The sequence below is a fragment of the Porites lutea genome, chromosome 8, assembly GCF_958299795.1.
Source record: "Porites lutea chromosome 8, jaPorLute2.1, whole genome shotgun sequence".
Lineage (NCBI taxonomy): Eukaryota > Metazoa > Cnidaria > Anthozoa > Scleractinia > Poritidae > Porites > Porites lutea.
In genome coordinates, this window is record NC_133208.1 from 2761752 (window position 1) to 2784686 (window position 22935).

At 40.1% G+C, this 22935-nt stretch overlaps 2 protein-coding genes across 3 annotated transcripts in view; one reads left to right on the forward strand and one right to left on the reverse strand.

The window, feature by feature from the left end:
* LOC140945964 (uncharacterized) overlaps positions 1-22935 on the reverse strand; it is a 285160-nt gene that overhangs the window by 245536 nt on the left and 16689 nt on the right. The gene's annotated exons all lie outside the window — the stretch shown is intronic.
* LOC140945086 (uncharacterized) lies at positions 3714-14154 on the forward strand. Its single transcript, XM_073394152.1, has 3 exons — positions 3714-3926; positions 8950-9016; positions 9567-14154. Exon 3 carries the CDS (start codon positions 9604-9606, stop codon positions 14152-14154), a length of 4551 nt encoding a protein of 1516 aa, XP_073250253.1. The 5' UTR covers positions 3714-3926; positions 8950-9016; positions 9567-9603.

A 22935-nucleotide genomic window follows, 5' to 3' on the forward strand; every position in this document is an offset into this window, starting at 1 on the left:
TTTTCCTTTTTTTTTGTTCGTTTTTTTTTTTTTTGACGTGTTTTGTATCTCTAGTTACATTCACCAAAACTTGTAAAATAGACCTGTCAATGTTGTTGACTTCGGAAGACAATTTCTAGCTCTCTGTAGAAAGGATTTTCATTGGCTGTTTAAACATTTCAAGAAATGCGATCAAGCGCAACAAATTTGAGGGGTGTTTGATAATGTCATAAGCTTCGCCGGCAGGCGTTTTCCCTTTCTCTTTCCCTCACCCTGGTCTAAGACTTAGTAATAGCCTTCTAGAAACACCACCAACGGAACTTGTTTTCAGTATCAGAATCAAACAAGTTAAGGTTGTACAGTCGAACCTCCCTGAAACGACCACACACAAAGCGAAGAGTGGTCGCTTACGAGATTCGAACCACAGAGGGTCTTTTTCGAGGAGTGGTTCGGAAACATGATCTGCTTCCTAGAGGAGAATTTGTTGCGGGCAATTTCTAAGTTATGGTATGTGTAGTCGATGTAGTCATTAAAAGTCTGAAAAATTCTTCGCATACTCGAGTAGCGTGGTACACACAGTGAACATAGAGACGAAACCATTTGTCAAGCTTACAAGGGGTTCAAAGCACTGATGGACATAATTAAAAACTGCCATCCCGTAAAGCGATCGATATCGCCCCGGGTCGCTTACGACAACTGGTCGTTAAGAGAGGTTTAAGTCATAGCGTTTTGACCGGTAAACTTTTGTTGTTTTGGATAGATCGTCGCTTATGGGAGGTGGTCGCTTACGAGGGACTTTCGCACATAGAGGTTCTCTGTTGATTTTATTTCAAGTAAGACAGAACACCAATAGAATTTGTGGGCGGTATCATAAAGGGTAGGTACTCAAGATTTTTAAATCCGCTGAAGAGTTCTCTGTTGGTCTATCTCTAAGTATTAGAAATCGAGACAGAAAAAACAACTTGGATTCATGTTCAGTATCATCAGCAATAGGTCAAGGTTTATGTAGATGCAGATAATTTCAGTTGCAACAAAAATCTTAAGAGCTTATTCTCCAAGAGATATTTACTGGTATCATGAAACGACCAATGTAAAAAGAGCACCCACAAAAGTTATGTTTACTTGTAGTATCAAATATTAACAACTAACTCAAGCAGGTTTATATATTTAAAGAGTTTTCTTTAATTACTGACTTCGTATTCACTGGTGAAAGAACATCTTCCAGCGTTTCTAAAGAAAGCAACCACGCTTGCGAGAATTATTTCAGTTGGAGTAAAAGGAAAAAACAAATCAAACAAACAAAACAGAACCAACCACCAGAGAAATTCTCCTTTTACATGTCCGAGCCAAGTAGAAGCAGTCATAAATAATGCCTTTATCTTCTCTCGTATTTTTTATCAGCTCAAGAAATGATGATCGGTCCGCGGTTCATTCTGTCTTGGAGTCATCTTGCTTTCCTGGAAAAGATAGAGAATGCGGCAAATGCAAACTTGAGTGTAGGGTGTAACCACTTTTCCATCCGTATCTTAAACACTACTGTATATCTCTACATTGAGAGAAATGCCTCGGGAAATTAGGGAAACACGGGGATGTGCCGCTGGACCGGGTATCGTTTTTGTCCTTTCTGTCCTAAACAGGGTATGTAATTTGGTGTGAGTCTGTCAAAAGGGTATTGCCTGAACGATTGATTTAATTTGCTACATGAATTATGTTTGTACTCCAAGTATGCAAGAGCAATTACTAGAACGTGAATTTGCACTATAGCAATGGCCAATAAATGGCTTTAAATTGAATGCGGCCTGCATTTTGTTCTTTGTTCTAAACAGGGTAATAAAATTGAGGGTGTTGTCCTACTTCAGCGTATGCATTTTAGGAATTTTTTTTTCTAACCAGGGTCAGGGTTTCAACCCTTAGTGACTCACCTAGTACCCAAATATTGGTGGAGTACCCCCTCCTCCCCACCTGATCTGTAATAATCGGCTCATGGTCTGCATTGCAAGTAAAACCTCGTCCCCAGGTCGCTTTTCCCTGGCTTTGGAGGTGGGGCGCCCACCTCCAAAGCCACGAAAAATCGACCTGGGGACGAGGTTGTAGCAAGTAGCTTTTCCCAGCCGATATTGTCGGGTCCGCTGAATTAAGAAAGAACATGAAAAAAAATAATAAAAACGCCTGCCCCGCCAAGTTTCCTCCACCTCCCCCTTCATTCCTCATTTCATGGTTGTCTTTCACTTTTGCGTCTTCCGGCCACTTTCTGAGAGCCCGGAACAGCCGGATCATTATATGTTTCTACCTACCCCTCCCCTAAGCCAACATTTTGCCCTAAGTGAGAAGGAAGTGTTGATGTTGGCTTAGGGGAGGGGTAGGTGGGCAGTTTCCCAGAAACGTATAATGATCCGAACAGGCTACGTAGCAAGCGGCGGCTGTACAGTACACAGGCTAGGAGAACGTTCCGATCGAGTTATTGTGCGAAAGTTGGAGAGAGAGAGCAACCATGAAAAGAGGAATGAAGGGGGAGGTGGAGGGAAAAAGAGAAAACTCTTCCCCGCAAACCCTACGATTCTATAAAACGCGCCATGATATTTCTCTGTTTCCTCTTTTCTTCGTTCGTCTCTTTCACGCAATACTCGTCACTCGATAGGAAACGCTCGTTACGCAGGCAACGGGTTTTCACGTATCCCCGCTTGAAATTTGTTATAGAGACTTTTCTCTTTCCTCGCCCACGTGTTTTCTCGTCTCGTCCTATTAAATCCCTTATTGTAACGCCATTGTTTGCAATCGCGCTGGCTGGAATAAGAATTGGACAGATTTTAAGAGAAAAGGAGGATTCTCAGCCCCCCCCCCCCCCCCCCCCCCGCCCCACCGCTTCCTAGATCCTAGGCTCAGTCCAGTTGTGTAGGAGCTGCCCGTAAGGTCTCTCCTGATTGGTCGCAGAAAACAATGACATGTCATTCTTTCAATAATTGTTTCAGTATTGTTTGGGGTCTAGGGTTAGGCACTATTGTGCATTATTGGCACTAGTGCGCCCACGATACTCCCCGAACGACAACTCCTTAACTCCCGGCTGATGACTCATAGCATCCAAATCAAATCTCGCTTAATTCTCAATTCGATTTCGTCATCAGCCCGTGAAGGTACGAGGGAGAGTGCAGTGCATGCGTCAAATCAACCCTCAGGTGGAGAGTTCCGCGGGCGCAGGTCGGAGACTGAGCCTAACTAAAGCCTAACCCCCTCCGAGCAAGTCTTTCATTTCCCGCATGGATTTCTGGGACATTCCCCCTCTGGTGTGAAAATATGTGTTGACGTAGTCTTGTACAGTCTTGGGATGCAGTTACATTTCGGGATAAAACATCAACTTGTACTTGACAGTAATCGACAGCAAGGTGAGTTTGCATCCTTTTATTGGAATAACTGCATTGTTAAGCGCTCTGGAGGGGTAACAATTGATAGCCACCACAGTACACAAGATTTTACTTTACTCACTTCCGCTTTGCGTGGTACATTCTCGAAACGTTATTCCCTCTATCCTGCATTCCATGATCTTTTGAGTTTCTTTATACCCATGGGATGAATTAACAATTGAGTTGATACAGTTTTAACGATCATCGTCCTCCTTAGGAAAGAACTCAGCCTCTGGAGAAGACTTGCAGACTTTGAAACACTTCGGGCTTGAAAGTGTCAGTAAGCTTAAATTGAGTTGATACAAATGTAGTTCAAGAAGTCGGGAACGGGTAAGTTGTCTGCTTTTCTTTATTAATTCCGAATCTGTTCATATTATCTGTTCATATTCTTGATTTTCGTCTGCATTAAAAGGCAGTCATGTAACTGTTCAAAACAATACAATGGTTTTTCGCGAAATTTGCATGAAATTGATCACTAAATATATGGCCGCCGTGACGTCACTTGCAATCTTTGCTAAATCGATCACGCGAACGAAAATTCAGGCTAGGGTATTACAATCAAATCCCCGCCAAACTTTAACAACTTCCTCTTCAAATGTAATTTAGCATTTGTCAGTTATTGCAGTTGCCATCATATCAATTAAACTTGTCATCAAACTTCAAATGTAGACAATCATGACAATTATGTATAAAATAATCACCAATTATTGGATGAGGTTGAGCAAAATATCGTGATTTGCCAGTGGCGAGTCGGCTGAGGCAAATAATTGATCTGCGAGACAGTGATAGCCTGTGTACAGACCTCCCTCCCCTGAGGAAAAATTTAAGAAGGGGCGTCTGTGATTCACTGTTGCTAATCGTGTATATATGGAGGCCATGTGATTGATTCCGGAATGTGTGCAAAATGATTTGATTGGCTGTTACTCGTAGATCACTACATCATGTAAATGAGGGATTTGGATTGGCTTTAGGGCCTGTCATCAAAACATAGCAGGCAGCCAGAAAATCATCACATTCACAGACAACTACACCCATGTAGCTTTACAGATCCAGGGATTTTGCCGGAGAAAAGAAAAGAAACTGAAATCTTTATTGACAGGTTCTTTAGTTGTACTAAAAAGCATTAGGCTTCAAAGAGGTAAAAGAAAAATAGGTTCTAATATAAACGGCATCCGAGGTCAAATCCTGTCACAAACACCTACACTAACATAAAACCACAGGAAATAATAACTCAATACGCATGAGTTATACCAGCTTCATGACCTCTAAATGCCAGAATCAAAGGCACAAATAGGATTTGTTCAGTCAAAAGTTATGGTGCTCCATGCACTACAATGCATAATCTAGGCGCTGGAAAGAAAAGTTCTAAGGAAAACCTCTGTTACTCAAGCTAACGCTAAGGTCATGTTCCACACTATCACAAACTTAGGAGTCGTGTCTGACCTGTCCGCACTTTACAGGGTGTCCTAAAAGTTCGTTCCTCTAATTTCATGTGCTATAACTTTTGATTAAAAACTTTATTTTTACATGAAATTTCTAAAATATGTTTCTTACTCTATTGAGTACTTGTGTTCAGAAGTTCAGCTATCGGCATCCCCCTTTGTTTTTTTATCACATTCTGTAGCCGTAGCGGTATTAAGTGGGATAAGCCATGTAGCATGTAGAACCCTAGATGATTCATTTTGAGCTTTTTTATCACTTAGTATGCAGGAGTGACTACGACCCCCAAACAATATAATTTTTTTAGATTAGGCAGCTGAAAAAATATATTTTGGGCATTGATCCAAGAAAAGATAATCATTCCATCCCCTTTCTACAGTAAGGCGTTTGTTCTTCTTTACAAATTTGAGATGAGCTGAACGTTGCTTGGCGGATGGCCCTGGCTGGGAGTAAAGGTTTTTTTGCCATCTCAGGGGTCTCCAAACTTTGCTTTTCATGAACCTGCTCCAGGCTTAACTTGCTAACTGTTGTAAGATCTACCTCGCTGGGTTTCCTGTTTTCTACATGGCCTTGTTTAAAACTATTTAAGCGGTTTTATTCAGGACTTTCGGTCTTCCCCCTCATTTTTTGTATGTAAAACCTTCATTTCTCTATCACCATCTTTCCACCCAACATTCGGATTTTTCTTTTTTTTTAGGAATTTCTTTAACTGAAAAGCCAGTAGATAGAAATGAATGCTTCTGTGTTGGGAGGGTTTATCTTTCAGGATATTCACACAAAACAAGTTAGGAGTTCGAGCATTTCATGCTACAAAATGCCAAAAATATATGGTGGGAAAATTTACTCGCTCAGCGCACCTTTGGCGCGAAATTACACAAATCGAATTTCGAGTCAAAAGATGGCACAAGAAGTATGAAATATTAAATTAGAGTGAAAGTCACAAATTTGGTTTAAATTATGTGGTGATCAAGTCCAATCGTACTGCGTTACAGACTTATAAAGGAGAGGAACGAACTTTTGGGACACCCTGTATTTCAAACTAATGACTTTCCGTATCCAGTGTGAAGGCTTGCATAGGATCAGGGATCTTTTCCTTCAATAAGGGCTTGCAAGAACATTTTTCTCGCTCGGTATAGAGTAAACTAATTTTAAAAATCTCTCTCTTTCTCAATTGCTCAATGAAAATACAATGTAAGTAACATGTACCGACATTTTGAGAACTGGAATGACATGAAACATGAGCCACACTATTTTTGATCGGCAGAAACTACTTTTTTAAAATTATGTAAAAATATTCTCATGCACGATTAGCAACAGTGACTCACAGACGCCTCTTCTTTGATTTTTCCGGATGGGAGGGGGTTCTGTACACAGGCTAGAAAGTGACAAATCACGATATTTTGTGATAACTGAGTTCAGTCATTGTTTTATCATTTGATCAACAGGTATCAGCCCCGTGGGGAGGTGCTAACAAGGCCAAAGTGGACTAAACTACCGAAATGTATTTTTTATTGTCTGATCCGTTTATTTAGGAAAGAAGCAATACATGAGAAATTGTAACGGCAAAGTAGATGGTAGGAACTGAATATTACATTTGTTGAATACAACTGTTTGAATTAAGTTATAAAGGAGTAATTTTATGATGTAAAATGATACATCAAAATACTGCGGAACTAATCCCTCAGAATAGTCCCAAGCTCTAGCCTCCGTGGGTGTTTGGTGGCAAACAGATTTACCAACTCATCCAAAACAATTTTAACTTGATAATACATGTGCATTAGTGCAAGGGACAACAGCCTTACCTGGCCCATGCATGCCTTGCTATATGTATGGAGCCGCCTTAAATATCACTGTTAAGTTTGAAACTTCATGCAGTTTGACCGACTGCACTCCTTAACTTGGATATTGAGTATCAAAATGCAGACCTTTGGGGCCTGTGGGAGGGTGCGAATGCACCCCGTGCACCCCCCCTGGTTACGGGCCTGGGTATATCCTCAGGAAGCGAAGCGATCTGCCATTTTCACGCAAGGAGAAAAGCGTGGGTTCTTTTATACATGAGCAGAATATTATTTGCAGCCAAACGCCAAAACCAAACACAGTTGGACGACATTGTGCATGAGCAGACCATTATTTGTAGGCAGTTATTTGCAGGTCATGTGGAGGGCTTTCGGCCAATGAAAAGAAAGAAAAATTTGTTTCAAATGATATTAATGATAATGGCTTAAGTAGTCATTTCCAAGCGTGCCCATCCCCCCCGGGGACTTGTCAGGAATTTGTCATCTTGTCGGTCCTGGCAGTGGGGAATTTGTCAGAAAACCTCTGCTTGGGGGTGGGGCATTTGTTAATTCTTCTGGAAGTGATTAATATTGCTCCTTTTTAATATTATTACTTAAAATATGCATGTTTAGATAGCTATGTATAGATACATAAAGAATATTTTTTATACGATTATATGCTTTAAAAGATACGTGTGGTTTTTCTCCATCCCTCACCACCCTACCTTAAAGTATTTTTTGCCTCTGTGTAAGAAATTGGTCGCCAATTCCTGCCATCAAGATCGGTTTGCTCAAATTATAAGGATAAACAATCAATACATCATTTGAAGAATTTAAAGGAAAAGACATATTTTTAAAAAAACTCTGCGAGATAATAGAAAGCTAATATATTCTTTGACTGAATGGATCCATCATGATGAGAAAAATTAATGTTAAGCTAGTCAGTTGTTTGTTTATCATTCACTTTTTTAAATACCTTTGGAAATATAAAAGGTTTTATTAAAATCTAGTTAACATAGTTCTGTCATTGATATTAATTAGAATGATGTGATCTGGGCATGCTTGGAACTGACTGAGCCATAAAAAAATAGTAGCTTATATACATGCATTACATGTTCAGTGTATTTCAATGCAGCTAGAACTTATAGGCAGTTGGCCCATACAGTGATGCCTAAATAATTGGCATCTTTCCTTGTGGATGAGATATATAATGGTTTCAATTCTTCTCTATTTTTTGACATTATTATTGAATATTCCTAATGTAGCCAAATGAAAATTGGGCCTAATAAATAATCATCCAATCAATGTTGTTAATGTGATGCTTCAGTTGTACACAATGAGGCCCTCTTCGGGGTGGGGTGGAGAAGGGGGTATGTATGTCCCTGGCCAGAATTTCAAATAGGGTCATTTCATGTTTTGAGGAGTAGGCCATGCCACTGTTAATACACCGTATTTAAGTAATCTTAAATTATGCTGTTTGTTGCCATTTCATCAATTAAGTCTTATGTCACTGGTTCAAGGCCATGTCGCTTGTCAGAGTTATTTGCCCTAACAAGGCCTCATACATGTGTTGTAGAGAACTAAGGATTATACTTGCATTTCCGGTACTTATTTTGTAGTGACCTAGTTCTTTTAATCACCAATGAGCACAATTTTTTGCATCGCATAATTATTAGAAACAACACAGTTATTGTTATTATGTTGTAAGATTGCTTATACACTGAGGTGGTGGTGTCAGCAATGCGGTAGTGGCAGTTGCAGCTGTTATACTGACAGGGGGCTGTAAAACCTACATGTAGACTCAATTGGTAAATGAGGGAGGGTAATATTATTGTTGGTAACCAGGAGGGAGGGAGGAGTGGCAGTGGCATTGTAGTTTAAGGGAGGTTGGGTGATACTGTTACTCTGGCGGTGGTAAATGAGGGAGGAGGGAGAAGGGTAGTGGGAGTGAAAGTTGTAGTTGGGGGGGGGGAGGAGGGGGAGCTGTAGGGCATCCATGGGAGAGGGGAGAAGTAGTGAAAGCAGGGAGATGGGAGGGGGCAGATAGGACTTCAGAGCAAGTAAATAAACTTAATATTTTACCCAGGTTTCTTTTTATGGTGTAATACATGCAATTTTTATTTTCTTTTGTGTGGTATCTTGGCATCGTAGGATGATGTTCTTTTTTATTGTATAATTTTTTTTCTTTTGTAAGCATATAATTTAATGAAATACAATAGGTTCTGCAATTTGCAATGAGTCATGCTACAACCTGTGAGTAAACTTGTCTATAGAGAAATTACAAGTGCTATTATATCCCTGCCAAAATTTGACTTATGCCTCCTAAATTCTAGTTAACATTTGTCATTTTTTTTCAGTTTGTATGATTGGTGCTTGTAGAACTGTCCTCCAAGTTTTAAACTCGAGAGAGTAACTACTTCCCAGGTATCTGTCAATGACCCCTTTACACTTTTGTCTTGTTAGAAGTGTTTTTTTTTTTACTGCTAAGATATTTTTTCTCCCCAATTGAGCTTACAAGCCAACCGGGGCGGAGCTTGTCATTTAGTCATTTTGTTGCAAACTCGTGAAGGATGAAGATGAAAGACCAAATATATTAATATCACATATAAATTTGCGTGACGATGAAAGTGTGCACTGTAATAGGCCTTATAATTCAAAACTACCATAATTTATAGTCATAATACACTCCGAAATTTTGCATAAGCAGTGTCTTTTAAAATTTCTCTCGGTACTTACAATTTTCCTTATACAAAGTGCATGCTTATGTAAAGTTTTTGAGGGAAAACAAAGAGTATTGTGTGTTTGTTTGTTTACTTTTGGAAAAAGGCCTATTATGCAAAAGCCATTCAATTTCAAATGTTTATGATATAAGACCTTCGGAATATCTTAATAACCTTGGTGAGGTACACAACTAATCAGTTCTTTCAAATTACCTTAAAAAATGGGAAAAAGATAACTGCAGTTTTCTACACAGATTTAAAAGGTGGTGGATATTTCCTTTTCTGGCGTCTATGGCAACTGCAACACCTTCACCCCTGGCCAACTCTGTTGAGAAGACAAATGGAAACAAGCTAAGCAGGCTTCTCATCGATGGGGGAACAACAGTGCTGAGGAATATTTTCGATTCCCATCACCCTCCTGCCAACTTGGCTGCCAATCTTAGTTCCAGACATATTCATCCCATTCTTACTAGACTTCGGCATAGAAACATTCTGAATGGTGTTCAATGGGACAAACTGTTTCCACCACCAGGTGGAGGGCCACCAAACTCTATTAACTTTGATATCACTCTTCTGTTCCTCTTGCTGAGGAACATTTGCGGCCTATCCCCTCCCCTTTCAGGCTGGGACAGAATGCCTCCCGCGAGTGACACCTCTTTTGAGGCTAACCTTGCTCGCATGAAGTACTATCGAAACGTGCTCTATGGTCACGTGACATCAACTGGCATTCAAACATCAGGGTTCGATGTGAAATGGCAGGAAGTTAGCTCCGTTCTTGTTTCGCTTGGTTTAAGTCAGTCTGAAGTAGACAGATTAAAGCGAGAGCCTTGTGGAGAGGACTATGTCAGCGCTGTTACTGAATGGATGAAAAATGACGAGGAGATCCAATTCCAGCTGAAAGATCTACTTAATAAACAACAGCAAGTGCTCCAGACCAAACAGGAAGATCATAGAACTCTTCACGATACGCATCAAATAATTGGAAAAGTGCAAGAGACGCAAATAGAAGCCAGCAATTTGCAACAGGAGGACCACAGAACTCTTCAAGATACACACCAGGCAGTTGGCAATTTACAACAGCTGCAAAAAGAGGCAGTGAAATTACAACAAGGGGATCACAGAATTCTTCAGGATACGCGCCAAGCAGTTGAAGGTGTACAGCAGTCTATACAAGATACAAAACAGATGCTACAGGAAGTTCGGAGAACCCAACAAGAATCGCAGCAGCAGATAAAGTATAAGGCTGCAAACGCTGAAGAAAGAAGAGATAAAGCTGAAGAGGATGAAGTTCTGAGAAAATTAGCACAAGTTAACACCGAGAGAGTCATCCAGTATCACTCTGGGAAATACCTGGAGGAAACGCGCTTGCACGTCTTTGAGAAGATCAAGTTGTGGCTAGACGACCTTACATCTGAAAATCGTGTGATGGTAATCAGTGGCGATGCGGGAATGGGTAAATCAGTGATCGCCGCTGTCGTTTGTCAGAGAATGCAACACACTGGTCGGCTCTCAGGAAGTCACTTTTGTCAGCACAACAAGGAACGTTACAGAAACCCCAAGGTGATGCTTCAATCGTTAGCTTCTCTGCTGTCTGATGTTTTACCAGAATACAAAAATGAACTTGTGAAGAAACTTTCTAGAAACTTGGGTGTGGACATGAACAGCCTAGAAGTCCAGGAGTTGTTCGAATTTCTTTTCGAAGAGCCTCTATGCAGCGTAGGAGATCCTGGGAGAAATTTCCTGTTAGTTATTGATGGCCTGGATGAAAGTGAATACAAAGGCCGCAATGATCTGCTTGATGTCGTAGCTAATCATTTTTGTAAACTTCCTGTTTGGTTCCGGTTTCTTGTTACCACTCGACCTGAAGTAAATATTGCAGATCGTCTTAAAAGGTTTAATCCTATTCAGCTGGAGCAAGATGACGAAGAAAACGTGAAAGACATCAGACTCTTCCTTGAAAAACAGTTGAGCAGCGTTATTCAAGCGGGCTTTAAAGAGGTCATTATCGATGCACTGGTCCGAAAGGCTGCAGGGCATTTTTTATATGCTTATTTGATGGTCGATTTTATCAAGGAAAACGTTTCACTTCTCACCCCTGAGGAGTTAGGAAGAACCTTTCCTTCAGGTGTATCGTCTGTTTATCAGTCCTACTTTGAACGTTTAGAGAAAGAATTGAAAATTAGTGAGGACCAGCTTTTGACTTTTCTAAGTGCTTTGGCGGCTGCAAGAGAACCGCTACCACTAGACTTTGTTTCTAAGATGATGCTTTCGGACTCGAAGTCCCCATCTGGTCCTCGGAATGTAACAAAAGCTATCAACTCTATCTCAACTCTTCTACCTGTTCATGATGACTGTATTGCGTTCTTCCACAAATCAGTTAAGGACTGGTTGACTGAAAGAACTACCTACGGGCAACACACCTTCTCTGTGGATGAAAAGCAAGGTCATGTCATGCTCTCTCGGCACTGTACTAGTGAACTGAATAACGTGAAAAGAAAAGGCATTTATGGCACAGAATTCAGTAACACTGCAAGGTACGCCCTACAGCATGGTGTTTATCATATGCTCGAGTCGGAAGAGGTGACAGAGTGTACAAGAAGCCTTGAAGAAATCGTTAACAACTATGTCACCGACTTAGACATTGTGTATGCAAAGCTTTGTGTAAACAGCACAGCTAGTTCTGAAGACATTGTCCTTACTCAGAAACAAGAAGCTTTTCAGTCATTGAGTGGTGAGAGGCGAAAAGCTCTTGGCACGTTGTTGTCTCTCTTACGAAAGTACCGTAGAAGACTTTCCACGCATCCTAGTACAATATTTCAAGTGATAGTGAACGAGGGAGGGGACGTTTTGGCTGGTGAAGCGACAAAAGTTTTACAGAGTCGTAAAATACCATACATGGAGTACCTTCATAAGGAAGCTGTGAAGGAGAAGTCAAATAAGACCCAGGCTGATTTTCCCTGTAACTCCACGGTTGCTTGTATTGATGTTTCCCCTACGCAGGAGTTCATGGTTTGCGAATGTATGGATGGAATGATTTACCTTTGGTCACTCGAAACGGGTGAGCAAAGGTGGGTACGTCCGGTTGAGGTCAAGAAATGCTACTTGGACTCTAATTCCCCCTTAAGAGTGGTACCAAACTCAAATGTATACTCCTGTTATCGCTCTGTTGTTTTTCACCCTACTGAGCCCATTGTTTTTCCTGGAATCCTTAGCCATGCTTACTCGTTTGAAGGAAACCTCCAACCTCTGTTTCCTAGAAGCAACTGCAGATTTTCTGTTTGTTCAGTTCATGGGGACGAGAGGAAAATTATCACCGATTGCCCTGGCGATGCTAAATGCCTTGTCATGTGGAATCTAAAAAATGGTGAAGAGATCACTCGAACCATCAGAAATGAAGATGTTTTGTCTTTTGCTTGGTCTCCAGATGGAACGCTTCTGGCAATTTCCCATTGTTCGGGACTGGTATGTTTGGTTGACGCATTGAACTGCTTAGACACCACTCTCGCAGAAGTCGCCACCAAACAACCCTGTGGAGTGATAAAGTTTACCCCTGACATTCCATTCCTTTTTTGTGTGTCTTCGCCTATTTCAACAAGTAAAGACAAACACAACGAGTTGGAAACCTTAAGTTTTCCCTTAAACGTCATTAAGTTACCTTGTGGTACCTTTTCCTTGAAAGTTTTAGACGATGATTTTGGCCAGGATTCATGGAATTCCGAATCATCTAGCAAAGGTGGATTCTTGATGGGAGATCCTGTGTTTTACAGACTTTACAGGATTTCCCGGCGCGCTTTACTTCATTTGTTTCGATTTGCATTTGTATTAAACAAACAAAGTGTATTAAGGGTACCTCCTGGCAACAGGAAAATTACAATGCTTAAATATGAAGACTATTCGACGGCCACGAAGTGTTCTCCTTTCTTTTCTAGTGTCTTTCGCATTGCCTTCGCTGTAGATGGAAAGACCATTTATTGTGCCACATCAGGGGATGAATGCTTTCAAGTGGTATCTTTGGATGTGTCGAGTGGAGATCGTAAAGCAGAGAAAGTGATACGTACACGTGCTGTTGTTCTTGTACCTGTGTCAGAAGGTGTCCTTTTGAAACAAAGTGAACCTGGGTCGGATGTTCAGCTATGGAATTTTGAGTTGTCACAAATAGTCCGAAGTTGGCCAAATTTAAGCGAGGTTTGGGATATAGTGCCATTTTCAGACCAATGTGTAGCGTGTGTGGGGAGAAATTTTGAAGTAAGCATCCTGGACACGTCAAATGGAAACATAGCGAAGACCATCCCAATTTGTCACGAGGGTTTCCAGTCAACATCTCATTGGTTTCATGAAAAATCCATAATATGTAACAGTAAATATCAGCTGCTATCCACTACTCGTAGCTCAGTTCAGCTGTCAGACGGCGAAAATGGAGTATGGAAGAGAAATCTGAAATGGCTAGATTTTTTACTACCTGGGATGTTTTCTCCAACAGAGGAGTTTGTCCTTGTCTCATCTACAAACTCACAAGTACTTGTGCTTCAAGCATCTTCAGGAAAGCATCTCCGGACACTATGCACCGTTGACGGTATTCTTGGCTGTGCCTTTGTAAGTAAGACGGAATGTGTTATCGTCTGCAAGAATTCTTCAGGGAGTCATTGTCTTCAATTGTTCAATGTTAGCACTGGGGATTTCCTAACAGTACTTGATATAGATTTTGTACCGTCCCGGTGTCTGGCTTCCTGTCCACAAAAGGGTTTGATCGCTATTGGCCTTAATAACTCCCAATGTATGTGCGCAGTTATCCAAGTAAAACAGCTGCGAGACAAAGTAAACCGAGAAGTAAAAGGTGAGTGATGCGTTTTTTCCTTATCGTTAGTCGAAGAATAATATTGCTAAGTTTACTAAGCGTTGACAGATTACACCTACATTAAATTTGCAATATTAGTTCCCAAAAAGGGGTTTGTGTGAAGGATAGTGCAGTGTGTGGATATTAGTGGGGTCGAACCTATATTAAGCAGCCACTCTATTTAGCGACCTGTTACAAGATTCACTGCGAACAAAGCTGTCAGTAAATCACAGTAAAAAGTACCTCTATAAAGCAGCCACTCTATTTAGCGGTCTGTTACTAGATTCCCTGCGAACAAAGCTGTCAGTAAATCACTGTAAAAAGTACCCTTATTAAGCGGCCACTTGCCCCTTCCGCGATGCTGGCCGCTGGCCGCTGGCCTCTTAACCCTTGAAGTCCAAAGGGTGACCAACCTCAATTTTCCCCTGACAATATCATTACATCATCATAAGAAAACGTTATGAGAATTGATGAAATGATCACCTAAGAGAAAAATGCTTTGATCTTTAAACAAATTCTCTCAACTGTTCCTTCTTCATTGAGCGAGATATCTCAACTCCAGGAAACTTTGTGAGTCTTTAAAAACTTTGCCGTTAGCTTTATTCTTAGTTTTCAAATATTCTTGCAGATTTGGTTGATTACATAGATCTTGTTTAATTAAAAGGGATGTAATAATACTTCTTACTTTGTTATCTGGGACCACTAATGAATACAAATTCAGTTTTATTTTGGGATTTCAGATACTTACATAAGCAGATATTTTCTAATTGCATGCGTAAATTAAGTATTGTCAATTGCTTTTGGTTTTTGCATTCACTTTTTCCCATCCATAGTATCCAGGAAGATTTCACTGAAGCAGTCAGAATAAGTGGCCTTTATTGTTTTGATAGTCACTATTAATTTTTATAGATCATTTTTCAATCCGTCAACTGAGTAACTTATTCATCGTTTTTTAATGTTTTGCAGTTTCCGAAAGCTCCACCCTTGGAGACAAAGGTTGGCCCGCACTGTGTCCATCTGGCAACAAATTGTGAGTGCAAGGTTCTCTATTCTCTCCCGTGAAAAACGTTTTTTAGTAAATTTAGTGGAGTTTCGTTGCGAAAGATTGCAGCTGAGGAACCGTTATGTGCTTACCAATAAGAAGGAATCAGCGTGTAACCAGAACGTTGTTTTGGTAGCAAACGGGTAGGCATATAACCGGGATTATGATACGGGATTTTCATGTTACTTCAAGTTCATTCTAGGCTCGAAAAGAAGAGCGGTTGAGAAACCGAAATCGGTTAACCCATGCTAATTTATCACTGAGCTTCCCAATGATATTTTAACACTACTTTGAACTAAACGATTGTAGGATCTAATGATAACAACCCTTACGCTTCTTTCGCACCAATATTAAGTAATGATCCGGGTAAGGTGATAGCAATTTATTTTGTTATGCGGCAACGGTGCTTTCCCCACATAGGAATGTTCTCATTTTTACACAGAGAATGCATAAACCTACATGACGGCCGTTTACGCAATAAAATGAATTTACACTCCACTTTGAAAGGGTGTTTTTTTGTGTTAAAAGATTTTGACCAATCACAAGAGTTGAAAACAATAGCCAAGAAAAGTTTACAATTTTACATGTTCCCCACATAGGATTTCTTTTTTATTCAAACTGAGACCAGATTTTGTTATATGGAAGATGGTTGCAAAGTATATGTACCGCTTTATGAAGTTTTGTTAACTTTTGCTGTTTAAGCCAATCAGAAGTAAGTACAGACAATAGAAAAGTTAGCACCTTTTTTGCATTTCAAAATGTTCGTTGCCGTTGTTGCTATCGTTCTTATCTGGACCGTTTCTTAAACATGTTTAAAAGCAACATTTAGTTTATCCCTTAGGCATATTTTTTCCGCTGTGTATTGGTGTTTGTCGCCTTAAGTTTGCAGAAGTTAACCCACAAGTTTAACCTTTCTTAAACCGTTTGGATCTGTTCCTCAACGTAGCTGTTCTTCAGGCAAATTTTTCCTGGGTGGGAGATTTGGAAAAAATTCTTTGTCCTTGGAAGGAATGTGTCAATTCAGGGTGTCTGAGGGGATTTGATGTTTTGAATAGCTGCAGGTATGTGCTATTTGTCAGATACCTTTTTCTCCTCCTCCCCCCCCCCCCCCTACTCCCACTGAAGAGGTAAATTTCCCCCTTAGGCCACACCCAAAATTACTTTCTTACCACACCCACCACCCACCCACTACCACTGAAGGCCTGAATTTTGCTCTATGATCACACCCAAACTGGCCATTAAGGTCTGGACTACGTTTGCTGGGAAACTTCCCAGGAAGTCGGTTGTAGGCGCACCTTGCTGGCTGGGAACTCTTCCATCAGTTTTGCCGGGAGTGAGGGACAGATAAATTTTTCCCAGCAATCTTCCAAAATGCTTAAAATGGCTTCAGAAAGCTTTATTCATGCTTTGTTGTTGTTTTTAGGTCTTTTTCTCAAAATTTTCCGTTTATTTCTATTTTTTTTAGTGGTGGTTGTCGCACTGTTTTTCGTCTTACTTTACTGCGAAATGGTTGTTGATGTTTAGTCTTTACTTATTAATCTTGCAGTTTGGAACTTTAACATTGATGATTGATGCACATGCAGTATCTAGAAATGTTACGTGAGCAGCAAGTCTCTTGACAGGAGGTGGATTGAAAAGGACGCTGTGAATTAAAAGCCCTCAAAAATGGAAAAGCTTCGAAAAGTATGCCTTCAACAGTACGTTTAAATCTTTTAATTAAATGTTCATCGTTTTAGCATCGTTTAAGGATTTACAGTAATTATTAGCAAGTAAACCAGAAAAGCTCTGGAATTGATGCGGAGTATCGTAAGCAATAGCACAAGGCTTACATTTGAAGAAGTTCTATTAACGTTGGGTGAATTAAAATTAGTAATTAAAAGCAAAGCTTAAGAAAACATGTACAGTATCATAATCACAACAGATTAAGGAATATTTTTAATAATTTCTTTTTGGCGTCATTAAATGACTTTGAGTTAGCAAGTAAACAGAAATCCTTCTACTCGTAATGTAGTGTAAAAGTTTGTGATCAGTCATATTGTAAAGTTTATGGTCAAAGAGGGTTTTTTTAAAACATCATTTTGACTTAGGTAACAGCTTTTTGTTTTTACATGAAGAAGTTTCTTTTTAGATTGAATTTATTTCGTTGCTAGTAAAACGAAGAACCTTTAGCTTAATGTTCAGTTTGGAAAGCAATAGTTCATTAAGGTATATTTTCGAAGAGTTAGGTTTCTAGGACTTAGTATTAGCATCTCAAGTAAGACAGAACAGCAATATAACATATGTTCAGTATATAATCAGTTTTATATTTGATTTAGCGCAAAAATCGTTAGAGCTGATTTAGCTTACCGTTTGTATGGTAATATTTCTCTGTTAGTTCAAGGCTTAGTATTAGCAAGTAGGACAGAAAAACAGAACCAATGTTCAGTTTCATAAGCAATAGCCGGCGTCATGATTGAACGGTAGCTGTAAGATGATAGTTGTAAAGCTTTTCGTCGGTATCAAAGTAAATGACTTAGTTTAGAGAGTGAGAAGGAAAACCTAAGAACGTATTTTTAGTATCATAAGCAAAAGTAAAAATTATATATTTGAAGAGTTCTGTATTTTTATTGGTGTCATTAAATGGCATAGATCGAATTAGCACTCCAAGTGTATAATCTTGACCTGTATAGCTAAGGTTGATAATTGTAGAGTTTTTTGTCGGTATTTGATGACTGTAGTTTAGCAAGAGAAAAGGAAACTGAACCCAAGAGCTTACATTCAGTATCGTGAGCAATAGCTTAAGTCATAAATATATTTTTTATTTCAGTCATTAAATGGCTTAGAACTAGCAATTAAGTAAAACAGAACCTTAAGAAGTGATGTTAAGTATCCGGCATCATGACCAGTAACTGAAGGACGATAGTTGTAGAGTTTTTTGTCAGTATTATTAAAACACATTAGTCAGCAAGTGAACGGAAAAATCTTAGAACAGGGGCGTAGCTGCCTGTAAGCCATTAAGCCCAGGTTAACAAAAATTTGGTTTTAAATTACCTTATATAAGGGAAGGTAGGTTTTTTATTGGGGGGAGGGCTGGGTCGTAGAGGCAACTCTATGACCCTTCCCAGACTATGACAAGCTTCCTGATCCCCATTTCTACCACTATCAGCAACATCTATCGATGGTCGTAAACCTGATGATTTTCAGCCCGAGCTCAAATGAAAAGAATGTTCCACCAAAACAAATTAAATCCAGGAGAAGGCGGAACAATAGCTGGATTTTCTCGGAACTGTATTGTCCCGCTGAAGTTTGTGGAGGACTATGTTGATCACCTTGCTCAAATTGAAATGCGTAAAGAAAAGCGAAGAGCTGAAAGTGAAAGGCAGCAAACGCAGCGGCTGGAACAAGATTACAACGACATTGAATGAGAGCAATTGTATAATTCTGGCCAAAAATTGTCGTTGAAAGTTCGTGAACCTGATTTGTACCTGGTACGTCATGGAATCGTGTTTAAAGGGAAGAAGCCAGAGAAACTGGCATATATAAATGCACTTATCGCTAGCAGGATCTTATCAGGCTTGGAGAAAGAGACTCCACTGCGTGAAGAAACTGTGGGCTCAGAAAGTGATGAAGGGGAAAGTATTGTAGGCTCTGAAACATTATCAACATCATCGAGAGAATTGAGCGATAAAAGTGACAATCCTGTACTGCATACAGTGGACACAACAATGTCAAGGTACGGTCGAAAGAGAACACGGGTCGTCCGGCGTCTGAGACAATGACGTGCCATGGCAGAACAAGAAGAAAAAAGAAAGAAAGAAAGAGTGAATGAATCTGATGAATGAACTGCAATAAAACTGCTATTTAACTGGAATGAGTAATTACAAGTTCCCGTTCGATAAAAAGGACTGGTACGAAGCTTTAAAATACGAAGAAATGACATCAGTGTGGTAGATGAAAACATTTAAAGAAACCATTGTGAAAAGAAGGCTGGACTCTTCCTTAACACCTTTTATAATAAGGGTTGACCCTCCCCAAGGGTCCCATTTTTGGTTTTGAATACCCCCCCCCCCCCTCTGAATCCCCACCCCTCCCCCAATTAAAAACGTCCCTTTCCTAATCGAAAGTTAATAACAGAGAGTGAAATTGCACCCAACAGAGATACCAACGTCTGTCGCAGTGATGGACATTGGCCCGCTTTGTTTACTTTGATTACCTGCTAGAATCATATAGTTTTATTGTTAGTGCACTTAAGTGTTAACTCACTGTTATGCTATTTACTCATTTAACGCAACAGTTTCACCCCTAAACTGCAAAAGCGAACTGTGCTGTATTGTCTTAACTGGAGGTAACCGTTAAGTTAGCTTGCTTCTATGTCCTCACCCCCTCCCTCTCCCCCCTCCATTTCAGGACTTCTACAACAGGGCCGGGTTGTTCAAAGCTGGGTTAAGATAACCCAGGGTTAGTGCGAAATTTGAATTCAGCTTAAAACGTAAATTCAGTTTAGTTCTATGTGTCCAAAAGTTGATGATTGGATGCTCTTAAAAATAACAGAGAAAATTTTCCCGAGAAAATGCTTTTGAACAACAGAAAAATGAACCCGGTTTAAAATGAACTATGGGTTAAGCGCTAATTGGCCTTCGAACAACTGGGCCCAGGGGCTTAAAAGGAAAAAATAGCAGGCTGCACCCCTAAAAAGCTTACAATCAGTGTCGTAAGCAATAGCTACGTTTTAAATTTTAAGATCTTTCAATGAATATCATCGAATGATTTAGTATTAGCAAGTAAAATGCAAATTTCCATAAACTTATGTTAAGTATCATAATCAATAACTATTGTCTTTGAGATGTTAGTTTGTAGTATAATAAATCATTGGACAATATTGTATATTCCTAATAAGATTTTGTTCTGGGAATTGTTCTGAAAATGACTGACAACTATTTTTTTGCGAACGCAATGGTGGGGTGAAAAATAACATAAAAGTAGATTCGTTGCTCCTCAAAAGCCGTCAGTGTAATCAAAGGTGTCCGCTACTGGGGGTATCAAGGTCCGGACATATCCAATTTTATTTGAAACTGTTAACGCAGAGATGTGGGGATTATCGCAACCACCTCCTTTCCCTATTGCCGAAGGGTTTGGATTTTGCTTCCATATCCTAGGGATAACCTGCCTCTGTGAGTTTATTCAAGACTAAAACCTCGTATGGGGGAAGGAGGGGTTATCGCAACCACCGCTAACCCTCCCCTATTGCCCAAGGCTTTGAAATGCTTTCACGTCGTATGTTTAACCTGTTATTTCTTATTACTTTTATTTATATTTTTCATTTCAAGGAAATAAACAAAATCTCACTTTATAACATGATTTCAGGCTATTCGAAAATAACCTGTCCCTGCCAAATAACCGTATTTTTGAGCCCGTTTCTCGTAAGTGCTTGTAAATAACCAACCTAACAAAGCTGTAGGCTGCTGAAAAGACATATCTTTGTGCTGCTCTGTCGCCATTTTGGATGATGATATTGACAGAGGGTTAACGCAAGCCAAAAATGATTGAAAGCCGAGGGAAAGGACGACGAGCCTAAAGTGGAGAAAGGGGAGCAGAGGGAAAAATACACCGGCGCGCAGTCATTGTTCGTTTGGCGAACCCATACACTGGATAGACGGAGAATCTGATTGGTGATGATGGTAGCATTTTTATTGCTAGCTGTCAATCAAAGCCACGTTTTCTCGGTCCTTTCGCGCCGAGAATTTGTGCTTAATTTACTCGCTTCTTGAGATTTTTGACGGTAGTCGCGACGCAAAGATCATGAAAAACTTCAAAATGCAAAGGCACAAGGGAAGACTCAAGGTGAGAGGGAATGCGGCGCTTTTTATTTTTAAGTCCTTCCCGTGAACTGTTGCGCCGTAGAAAATCTTCCACAAGCGCCCGGGTACGAGGCAGCTCTCGAGCCGCAAGCTGACCTTTAATGCTATTTTCGAATGTACCTCTCGCTGTTGGAAAAGTTGTGAGTTTGACAACCTTGAACAAAAGGCCAAACTGACAATTTTGGGACCATAGAGTTAAAAACAGGAAACGAGTAAACCTCTGCATCAGCGCTATTTGACGGCAAACGTCTGCAAGCACATTAATTTGTTAACGAATCTTTCTACTGCGACGGTTTAACCAGATTTAGCGAGGAGAAGTATAATTTACCAGTGAGGAACTTTACTTTAAAATAATATTTACAAACCTTACTTGAACGTAACGTTATATATCAATTATTGATCAAATACACCTGTCAATGTTGTAGACTTACGGAAGACAATTTCTAGCTTTTAGTCGAAACGAACTCAGCTTTCATTGGCCGTATAAAACATTTGAAGAAAAGAGATCAAGCGCAACTAATTTGGGGGTGTTCGATAATCTCATAGGCTTTGTCGGAAGGCGTTTTTCCTTTCCCTTCCACTCACCCCCCCCCCCCCCCCCCTCCCTTCTCCCTCCTTCTCTCCCCGGCCCTCTGCCAATAGTACAGTTTTTCTTGCTTTCAAAATAGTACCCAACACGATGGATCGAAGTTTCAGAACAAGCGTTCGTACAAAAACCCTACACCTAATAAACAGAAGGTATACCATGTATTGGGTGCCGAGAGAGGATCCTTTCTTGTGGGGTCTTTTTCCATACAGTCAAACCTCGCTTAACGAACACCCGCTTAATACAGTCACCTCATTATTACGGACAGTTTGCTTTGTCCCTGGGCAAAGAAAGCCTTTACATTTTCTCTAAATTCAACCGGCTTAATACGGATAACCCGTTTATACGGACACTTTCTATGGTCCCCACGGTGTCCGTATTAACGGGGTTTCACAGTACTATGTACTTCACATTGTTCCGGGACGGTGATTATACAGGGTTATATCGAGTTGGATAACATAACACCATACATTATCCCAGTTCTCCAGTGGCAACTTGCTATTTCTTGATTGTGCGACGAGGTTGACCTCATAAGATGCACAGTTCGTAACATATCCGGAAAACCAAATTGTGAACCTCGAGGTATAAATTGGTTTCATTACCAGCCATTTTAGGGGAAAAAAAGGAAAGAAACCAGACCCGCGCCCTTTTAACTCCACCGTTCCACGTTAACAACACGGTAACGTTACCCTGCCAGGTAGGTAAGAGAGGATCGAGTAGGGAAGTTCAACTCGTTTTATCTGTTGAATCTGTTTAATTGCTGATAATTTTCACCCTTTCTAGCCTATAACATTACTTCTACAAGGAAACGTCAACTATGTAGACCTCTAATGTCATGATGATTCGTGCAACACACAATTTTAACTACTAAATTAAACTCGCTATTAAATTAGACGCGCGTGACAAGTCTCAGAAACACAGTGTGGTGCACTCCAGGTCAAGGAACGTCTTAACATGACCCCAATATCACTACCTGGTCCTCACATAGTATATTACACGCTGCGTTTTACCTTTTTTTCATTACAGTGTTAATGGGAGATGTGAGCCACTTTCAGACATCTGGAACATTCACAAAAAAACCATACAAAAAAAAGGTTCACAACATTCTTCTTGTCGGTTTAGTTGTACGTTTTGTCCAGATTTCGTCAATTTATATAACAAGCCATTGGTTTAAAAAGGTGTACTGATCATGACTGAGAGTGCAAAACAGGTTCCATTGTAAGCTACCAAATGAAGGCTGTATGCGAATGTTCAGCCTTTTTTCCAGTTTCAAAACAGTTGGTCTGATTGGTGCTTTTTACGGACCCTCACTCCGACCCCTACC